Source organism: Patiria miniata, unplaced genomic scaffold (genome assembly GCF_015706575.1).
Source record: "Patiria miniata isolate m_02_andy unplaced genomic scaffold, ASM1570657v1 HiC_scaffold_15, whole genome shotgun sequence".
Taxonomy (NCBI): domain Eukaryota; kingdom Metazoa; phylum Echinodermata; class Asteroidea; order Valvatida; family Asterinidae; genus Patiria; species Patiria miniata.
The window spans coordinates 1,581,370-1,591,032 of NW_024037053.1; the positions used below are offsets into that span (position 1 = coordinate 1,581,370).

The following is a 9,663-nucleotide window of genomic DNA, read 5'->3' on the forward strand; positions in this document are numbered from 1 at the left end:
ACAATTCACACACATCCCTATGTGATTTGTTTCTGTTTTGCTGAAAGAACACTTGCCTTTTTGTGATCCGTGGACAGAACCTTAAAACGGCGGTTGTGTTTAAAATTCCATAACTTGAAAAGTAGTGATTTGAATGATTCTTGTACTAAAAGAAAGGTTAAGAATTGGGCTGTCATATCCGAGATTTGAAAGTACTACATGCAAAACTTCACTAAAACAATGGTCCCGACATTTGGGTTTCGTTTTGTTTGACTCACCCTGTATTTGTTAAAGGATTTGGAACAACGTTCCCGGAATCTTCTTGCAATGAGGGTAAACAATGCTGATAACTTTATAGCTTTACAGAGTCCGGGGAAGTTGTTCAGAATCCAGCAACATATACCCAAGACTATGGGCAAATTGTCGATAAACATGTCCCCAATTTATCCCAGATATTGAAAGAGTCGATGCCTAAATCACTAAGTTATACCATTGCTTGTTTTAACGTTTCGTTAGGCACATGTACTTGTACAAGAGCTAACTGATGCATGTAATTTTTTGCTCCCTTATACAATCCATCCACAGGATATGAAGTTTTATGACAATAAGCCCAATAAGTTTTCGGAGAGGGTAGGTAGTCCAAATCGGTGAAATCATTGTGCTTGTGAAAAGTGTTACATTTGTTGTGTATAGCTGTGTTTGCAACCCCTTGCGACATTCCATGCTTCGGCGGTGGAAGTGGTGTGGTGGTGGTACTTTGAACAGGGCTTTTTTTCTGGCTTAAGCATTTGAAACTCTCCCTCACCTAAAAAAAGAAATCCTCTCTGTCGCATTTTTCAAAGCAGTCGTGATTATATTTCGCTGTGGTATATTAAGTGAAAAATGTGCCGACCTGGCCAATGTGGCCAGCCATTGATTCTCAAGGATCCAACTGCAATGGAAGCAGTGAGATTTGTATGCAGGTCCACCTGTCTATAGTGGCCAAATATCTTAAATAGCCCCCTCCCTGTTGTCATTTCTTTTCATTTTTGCTGGTCCCAGGGGGCCACCCTGGCATGCCCTTTGCGCCTGACTGACAGACAGACTGACTTCCACTTGTGCACCGGGCAGTTGTATCGTATAGGATACCCCGTAACGCCAATGAATGGGCTACTGAACCCACATATTGTGTAGACCATATGCATGCATGAAAAGACTTCCAGTCAATCGTTCTCCTGAATCAATTAAATCAAATTGTGTGCACTCTGGGACCAGCTTTACAAGGTTTACCTTAGCTTTCTTCTGGGGGGGGGGGGAGATGCAAACAGATCACTCCATTCATTCACACAAACGTAGCTTGACGTGGTGCATTGTTCTATTGTCTTTGGTGTGGTACTGCTGGCTTCTCATGAATCGTGATCATGCTTCATGATATCTGCAGCAATCATGGTGGCTTGGTTCCTGTATTAAGAATCTTTGGCCGCGTCAAAATCTGTTGCCTAAATCTTCACCCATTACAACTACATAGGAACAAGCTGACAATAGCCGTTCCCATAGCTCTCAAAGCCATGTTCAGACATGGCTTTCAAAGTTTGCCCTGTTGAGCCCCCCCCCCCCCCCCTTTGTAAGAAGGGAGAGAACTCTTGTCATACATGTATGAGAATTGGATGCTTTCCAGTTTGTGTCGTTATATGGGTTCCATGCACAACCACGTCCTCTAGTGATGAAACACAGCAATGTCTGGTTGTTGGAGTTGCACGAGGACACTGCGCGTCATTTCACCACTCAAATGTTCTCAGTTATGTGGAGTTGTATATGATGAAAAGGGCCCACACTTTGCTGAAGTTGCCCACACATGTAATTGGATGTTAGAAATGTTTAAGTGCAGTGCGCAATTTCATGGCTCTGCTAACCACAGATTTCCATGCTCATAGATCACCGTTCCATGCTTACAGTGCCAGTACGTTCTGCGCTCGATCACCTTGTAAGCAGAGATGTCTTTGTTATGGGATGCACACGTGTAGACGCGCTTACCGTGAATACAAAGCGTTCTGCCACAATAAGCCATTTGCGAATAACCTATACCCTTTGCGAGTTACATTTGAATAACATCTGGTACACTGACTTGCTCATAATGCTTAGCACATGATAATTTTAAATTCACCAGACTAACGACACTGTTGCAATATCACATGATTCGGGGCAAGCTCTTGCATAGTTACGTAAGAGACGCTCAGCATTGATACATTGTTCACAATGGGTAAGAATGGCACAAAGACACCAGACCATGCCGGAGCTGGGGGTTGCTAGCATAAGGCTTGCCCCGAATCACATGATATAGCAACAGTCTCTTTGGTCTGGAGAATTCAAAGTTAAAATATGCCAAGCATTCAAGCAAGTCAGGGTACCAGATGTTACTCAAATTTAATTCGCAAATGGCTTATTGAAAGAAAATTCTTAGCTTACAGAAACACAGAGCCATTAAGTTGGGCTGTGGGGTTTGGCTTGGACATGTGCGAACCGGCACATTACGCCAGTGTGCACTGCCGATGTGGAGCACTCTCATTCTGAAATGTGTAACTACTTCTAGCTCAGTGTCCTAAAACCTCCCTGCAAGGAACCCATATCTAGCATTGTGCTTGTAAATTTGTTCTGATTTCTATCACTGACATGGACAGGCGGCCATTTATTGTTTGGCCCATTGGGCCCGATGCTGCCGAGGGGCCCTTTAAGTTCACCTAGCATCGTGCTGTGACGTACACGTTGTTTTAGTCCTATGAGGCATGCAGCCCGCACTTCTTTTGGGTGAACTAAAATAAAATGGCAGACGTGTCGCGTCGGCACTGCACTGTGACTGCCTAACCATGTCAGTGATAGAGATCAGTGGTGTATTTGCCATTTGTTCCCAATGCTTTGCTTTGCTTTTGTCTTGTGTTTGTCCTTTTATATTTTTGATGTAGGACACTCTAACACTAGAGACCTTTTTAAACTCCTTACATTTTTTTTTTCTTGGGTAATTTTTCAGGTCTTACTGGAGACATGCCAGGAAGTCCGGGTGAGTTCAGCATTCTGAGCGCCGGCCGTTCCCTAGACGACAGCCCCCTTCTGCAGATGAACGCCGTGGACCGTTGCCCCAGCCAGCTGTCAGCCGTCTACGCCGACGGCCCCTCATAACCCCCCTCCTCTGATTGGTGGATCTGAATGAAAGGTCACCTGTGATTGGCTGGCTCACGTGGCGCCAGAGTTAGAACAAACCAGACGATTGGTGGATCAGTGTCGAAGGTTTTCATTGGTTGATTGGATGTGTTTTAAAAGTAACGTGATTGACAATCATGTTACAATTTGAAATTTGATTGGTAATTGTAAAGTTTTAAAGCTTGCCCGTTATTGGTTGACGATGTTTTACATACAATGTGTTGATGTCTCGCTTTGAAGTTTGAAACTGTTGGTGTCAATGTAGTCCTCTGGTTTTGTTGTTGTTTATATTGGGTGGTTACGGATTCACTGGGCGTGCGTAGTATCTTTGACAGCGCGTCTGCACAATCCTTCATGTGATTGGTCGAATTGTGCGGCAAGTCAAAAAAGTGTTTACCGATTGGTTGAAACCTACATGTATGTGACGTCATCAATTTTTTGAGTTGTTTTTTTTTTTTTTAGTTTGATGTAGACATTTTATCGTTTGGTATGTAACTCTTGTCTGCAAACAAGACGTGACCATGGTGAATGGTGGGAGTTGGTTGCATGGTATTCAGATGGTAGTTTTTACTGATTTTGTTGTTCCCCAAAAATTTTTAATTTCGCTTATGAAATCTAATTGTGTGAGTCTAGAGTACAAAGAACAAAACTGAAATAGTCTTAGTTTAGAAAAATCCAATTTTAATAGGGGTTTCTGAAACAAGGAAAAAACTTTTAAACAGTTGATCGAAACGACTTTGTTTTTTTTTTATTCTGAAAATACAGCATTATAAAAACACAAAGTATTGTTGCAAAAACAAATGTACATAGTGAAAGAAATGATATATTTTATTGAGAGTTAGTATAAATTTCGTAAATAAAAAAAAAAATCAATGAACTAGAGCAATTTTTATGAATACATCTGTACAAAAAGCAATCAATTTTGGAGTCCGCCCATTTTGTGATACGGCAAATTAGACAATCTTCATATAATTACAAACAGCATTTTGGAGTCTTTTTTCACCTTTTTTTTTAATAAAAAAAAGTTATTTATAAGATTCCAGTGTATGTAGAATTTGCAGTTACTTTTCTTTCTGTATATTGAGTGTAAAATATATCTGTAGTTGGAGAGCGATTTTGAAAGTGAAGGGTTTTGCGCCCCCCCCCCAAAAAAAAAGTTTTGGAAAATACACAGAAAAAAATTGAATTATTTTTTGTTAGTCGTTGGTAACTAAGGGAGTTTGATATTTTTGCCCCCCAAAACTTTTTTTTGTACAAAAAGATTGAAAAGTAGTGGCGTCACAATGTTAAACTTGATATGTCCAAGACTTACCCGCGTCATTTAAATTCATGCAAATTCCATTACCGTCCAGCTAAAATTCTTATTTATTTTCTTCAAATGCATTTTTAAGTTCCGTCCAGTGTGTCAACGCAATGTCTGTATTCCAACGTACCGTCCATGTTGAATTCTGCGATTGATTCTCAATATTTTTTTTGACTTCCGTCCAAGTTTTAGTTGACCTCCGTCCAATTTTTGAAAAACAAAATGAATTGATAAAATGTGTGGAATATTGTGCAACAGTTTTACCGGTGCGAATCGAGTATTAATTGTATATTTGATGCCCTTACGCAATCCGTCCAGTGCGCATTTCTTACGAACCTAATGTTACCTTTGTTATTTGCAATGTACGTGTATGTACTCCCTGTGTGTTGCATTTAGTGTGAAATGTTCACTAGTATTAACACAAGGATGGGGTCTAAAGGCACATATATTACCAAATATAGGTATAACTGCCGTAATTTTCGGAATATAAGCCGCGGCTTATACGTTGAATTTGCCCATGAAAATATATACTGCAGCTTATACACAGGGCGGCTTATACGCTGAGCCTTCAAGAATAAAAATGAGATTCAAGTGTGTATTTAATGTACTGGTATAAGAAGAGATCTGTTGCTGAAATGAATTATAAATTAAGAAAGTCATTAACAAACCGAAAGCACGTCCCACAAAATAAACCGAGCGGTAAAAAGTATGGCAGGCCGGCCGACCATGCGTGAGTGAAAGCTGTCTTCGACAACTGGGTGTACTAGTACTGCTGCATGCCGACTTCAAATCTTAATTTGCAGATTTTTGTGTGCTGCGGCTTATATTCCAAAAATTACAATAGTACTTTTTTGATTACTTAACATATCGTAAACAAGACACTGCCATTTTGTTACAATCCGAATATGTGACCAGATCTAATATAGAAACTGTATAAATCCCTACTCCAAACTGCCCCAAAATGCAAAGTTTTTCCTAACGACACTGAAACGTAGTTCCTACAAGTAACTTGTGTTGCCGTCCATTGTAAAGTATTTAAGACTATAATGTAATATTTTTTAAAGTGTACATTGAAGCCAGGATGGAAGAGTTGTGTATACGTGTTAAAAGTTTTGTACTGATTTTTTTTGTGAACAATTTTGGAACAGGTTTTTTTTAGAAAGATTTTTTGTTATGCCTTCCGCGACAACAACTTGAAAATGTCTTTTTGTGTATGGACTCCGTGCAAGAACTGAATGATGGGTCCTTTGGCCTACTCCCGTCAGTCAAGGAATGACAGTCACACAGCTGGTAGTCACTGCTTTTTGCCTGTGCCAGTGGCACGGAGCGTCTTTTCAAAACTCGCGATCACCTTCCTAAGGTGACATTAACAGGGTCCACCGTAAGTGGTATGAGCCCCAACAGTCAGGCAGGCAAGGTATGCAGTACAATTGATACTTAGATTTTTGTTTGACTTTCCACCCGGGCACAGCCTCTCAACCTTTGACCTACCCAGGGTTGAATTTGCTGGTGTGAAAGGGTTTCCTGAATAGTGGATCTATTGGGGGGGGACGCCTGTTCCCAGACGCCCCGCCCCCCCCCACACACACAAGTGTGTATTTGCTTGCAATTGGGGGCCCCCTATTGTCCCTCTTTTGTTTGTACTCTTTAACTTTTCAGGAAGACCTCCCATTTTTTTTGTACACGAATCCAAATCGGGGACCTCTCCGGAATTGGGGACCTTATTGTCCTCTATTGTTAAACGTCCCCTATTGAATGCAGAAACAAACTCAACCCCCCCCCCCCTTACACCCCCACACCCTCCCACGCCCCCACCCCCCCAGCAGTGACCGAAATGTTCTCAAATAAGGCCATTTTACACTTGAGAAAGGCCCTTCTGCACCTGGCACACCTCCCCCCACACCTCCCCCCCCCCCCCCCTCCTCCTTTCTAGATCCGCCCTCTCCGCCCTTGTAAGTGTAAAGTCTGTCACGAGCCAATGTGGCCCATCAGGCTGGCGTTTATCTTCGGTTTCAGTAACGTGAAACGATGACTGCGAATATTTCTATTCCCCCTGGATGGGATGCCAGTCCTCGCAGGTTTCTCCCCAGCTAATGCCGGTACCCATTTATACTCCTGGGTGGAGAGAGGCAAGTGGGGGTGAAGTGGCTTGCCCAAGGACACAACATATGACCAGCAGCTGGATTCGACCCCTGACCCTCTGATCACAAGTCAGGAACCCAAACCACTAGGCCACACTCCGCCCTCGACTCCCAGTGAAAAGCCATGCTGAATCAATTGAATAGAATTTTGTGCACTGTGTGACCAGATTAACTTCCCTAGTCTAATTGCAAAAAGCGCAGTCGTGCACGACGTCCATACATAAAGATCAAAGTCGTAACGAGAGAAAACTAGTGATCGCTCGGTCAAGGAACGTTTGGTAGGAACTAGGAAGGTACTTATGTTTAATATTTTGTACATATTGCAGAAGATATAGTTAGTTTAAAAGAAAAATATGCTGCTGTACCTTCTCGTAGGACCAAACACGAGATACGTGCGAAACATGTAGTACTGTACTTCGGAGAATGGACAATGTATACCATTTCAAAGAAGGTTTATTCCAGATATTTTAATATGAAAATTGAATTTATATTTAGGGTGCAAAATGAATTTCTTTACACGATGTAGTTTTAACCGTGTAAGGAACTGCAGAACCTCAAACTCAAAAACATCAATAAATTTTGTTAGATTAATTTTTATTTTATCAGAAAAATATTCAACCAAAACAGGGGTGCGTTTTGGCGGTCATAACCAAGAATTGGTTCAGTGGTTTCTTGTCTGTGAATTTCTGCGGCAATTTTAATTGGATTAGAATTACGCATGATCATGTAGTACTCAAATTCCCAAAACAATTAACCAAAGAGAAACCATCGAACCAATTCTTGGTTATGACCGCCAAAACGCACCCCTGATCTTGAGCTTTCAACTTATCATTCTATGCAGATGCTTGCTTAAAAAACTTGTAGACATTGATATTTTTTAAACAAGAGAATCTGCCTCAATCATGTACAGTAATCAATGTTATAGGTACAGTATCATGTACTTTTTATGCTAAATTTTAGATTTTAAAAAATCAGGTATTTCCAGTATAAAAATTGAATCTTCAATTATTCAAAAGGGACATGTTTTATCAACTTTTTTAAATAGTTCACCCAGGAATCCATCCAAATTTAGCAATGACATTTTTTCAGCTTTACCAATCAAATACGACCAAAAAGATAAAGCCATCTTGACCAAAATTGTATGCTTTTGTGTGCATAATTGTGAAACCGTCCACGTTATTTATATTTTTTTCCAAGAACAAAATCCGTCCACAAACAAATGCTTTATTTCACGGTAATAACCAGAATCTGAAGCACTGGTGTTTGACAGATATACCATTATTTTCACTTTAGGCCAAAAAAAAAAAAAATATTCGGTCTCTGGTCAGACCAAAGTTCCGGAATTGACGCGGGGACGCGGGTTTTTTTTTTTTTTTTTTTTCTTCTTTTTTTTCAAGCTTGGATTGTACAGACAAGGTGGGGTACTATTTTGCTTTTTGTGGTGTCCTCATGTACATTGGTGTCCTCCATAATTTGCCTTAGTGCCCTCAATCATTTGCCTTGGTGCAATTCCCCATTCCTTGGTGCTCTTTGGTAAAAAAAAATTGAGGAGGTGCGGCAATAGAGGGCACAGTTGGAGCTATCGCGGAACATTTTGAAAAAAAAAAGAAGATTGACGCGCATGGTTAAAATCGACGCGCGCGCTGACTATTTTTTTTTTTTGGCCTAAAAGTGAATAGCCTAATAGTTCCCCAGGAATCCATCCAAATTTAGCAATAACATTTTAGTCAGCTTTACCAATCAAAAACGACCAAAAAGATAAAGCCCTTTGGACCAAAATTGTATGCTTTTGTGTGCATAATTGTGAAACCGTCCACGTATTTTATATTTTTTTCCAAAAACAAAATCCGTCCACAAACAAATGCTTTAACGATAATAACCAGAATTCGAAGCACTGGTGTTTGACAGATATACCATTATTTTCACTTGAGGGGTAGTTTTAGTAAGGGTCTTTTTTCCAGTCACCTTTGACCTGTATGTAAATCTGTCTGATTTGCATACAAAGCATTTGTCCAATCAGCCTGCAGATCAGTCAAGACCAACTGCCCATGGTTTGAGTAGCCCGGCCTTCAACTTGCATATTTGGCATATGACTTGCAAACTACGTGTAAAAAAAACATGTCCTACTTTTGAACCTGAATAACTCTGTTGTTCACCAATGGAGTTAAACCAAATTTTCAGATCATGTAAACAAGGCATGACAAAATTTATGGAGCGAGTTTTATCTGCTTTGCAAATCGCCTCGATCATGTGTTGCTCCAAACGATCGAGGAGATTTGCAATAACATCCGGGGTGATCCTGCATTCCTTCAGAAGCTTTCGCCTGCAGCATGCACCTTCCGCAACCGTCTTCAGCATTGTATCAACACTGGCGGACGCCAAGTTAAAAGTGAGTATTGGCGTATGGCGTTTACATCTCACCCTCTTGCACAAAGTTGATGAAACTCGCTCCAAAAAAATTGGTCATGCCTTGTTTACATGATCTGAAACTTTGGTTTAATAGGCCTGAGACCTAATGACATCACGCTTTGTTTACATGTGCACTTTCCTATGTGGTAGACGGTCCCTTTGTCTGGCGTCCCGACTTCGCTCCCATAGGAAAGCGCATATGTAAACAGTCATTAGGTCTTGGGTCTATTTCATTGGTAAACAACAAAGTTGGTCAGGATCAAAAGTAGGACATGTTTTTTGTGACATGTTTTTTTAGTGGTTTTCAAGCACCCTGTGATAGCCAGTGTGGAAAAAAAATGTTGCAACCTGACGCCACTTTTTTCTTCATATATCATCTCAATGAAGGTCAGTGATTGCAAAAATGATAAGACATGAATCTGGGACTGAGAAATATTTCCAGTTTTGTTAGGAAATACTTAAGAAAATGTTCTTCACTCTCCATAGACTTTTTACACAATCGCGGAAGTGGCGTCAGGTTGCAACATTTTTTTCCCCAGTGTGTGTGGAATGTACTGCACACACGTAGCACTGAGCATGTGGTCCTGCGACCGGTTTTAAACATTGTCGTTTAAACGGCTGTTTAAACTGACCAATAGGAATAGGTAAACTGTCTAA

General features: G+C 40.7%; 1 protein-coding gene across 4 annotated transcripts in view; it reads left to right on the forward strand.

Annotated features, from left to right (window-relative positions):
- LOC119722355 (zinc finger protein GLIS3-like) overlaps window positions 1-4,581 on the forward strand; it is a 58,577-nt gene extending 53,996 nt beyond the window's left edge. For 3 of the 4 annotated variants that reach the window (XM_038192424.1, XM_038192423.1, XM_038192425.1), the window contains exon 9: window positions 2,984-4,581. In XM_038192424.1, the coding sequence (XP_038048352.1) occupies window positions 2,984-3,132 (149 nt within the window). In that variant the 3' untranslated portion in view covers window positions 3,133-4,581. Of the gene's footprint in view, window positions 1-564; window positions 1,162-2,983 lie in introns of those variants that run through there. The other variant, XM_038192426.1, reaches the window with a different exon arrangement.
- Window positions 4,582-9,663: the final 5,082 nt, after the last annotated feature.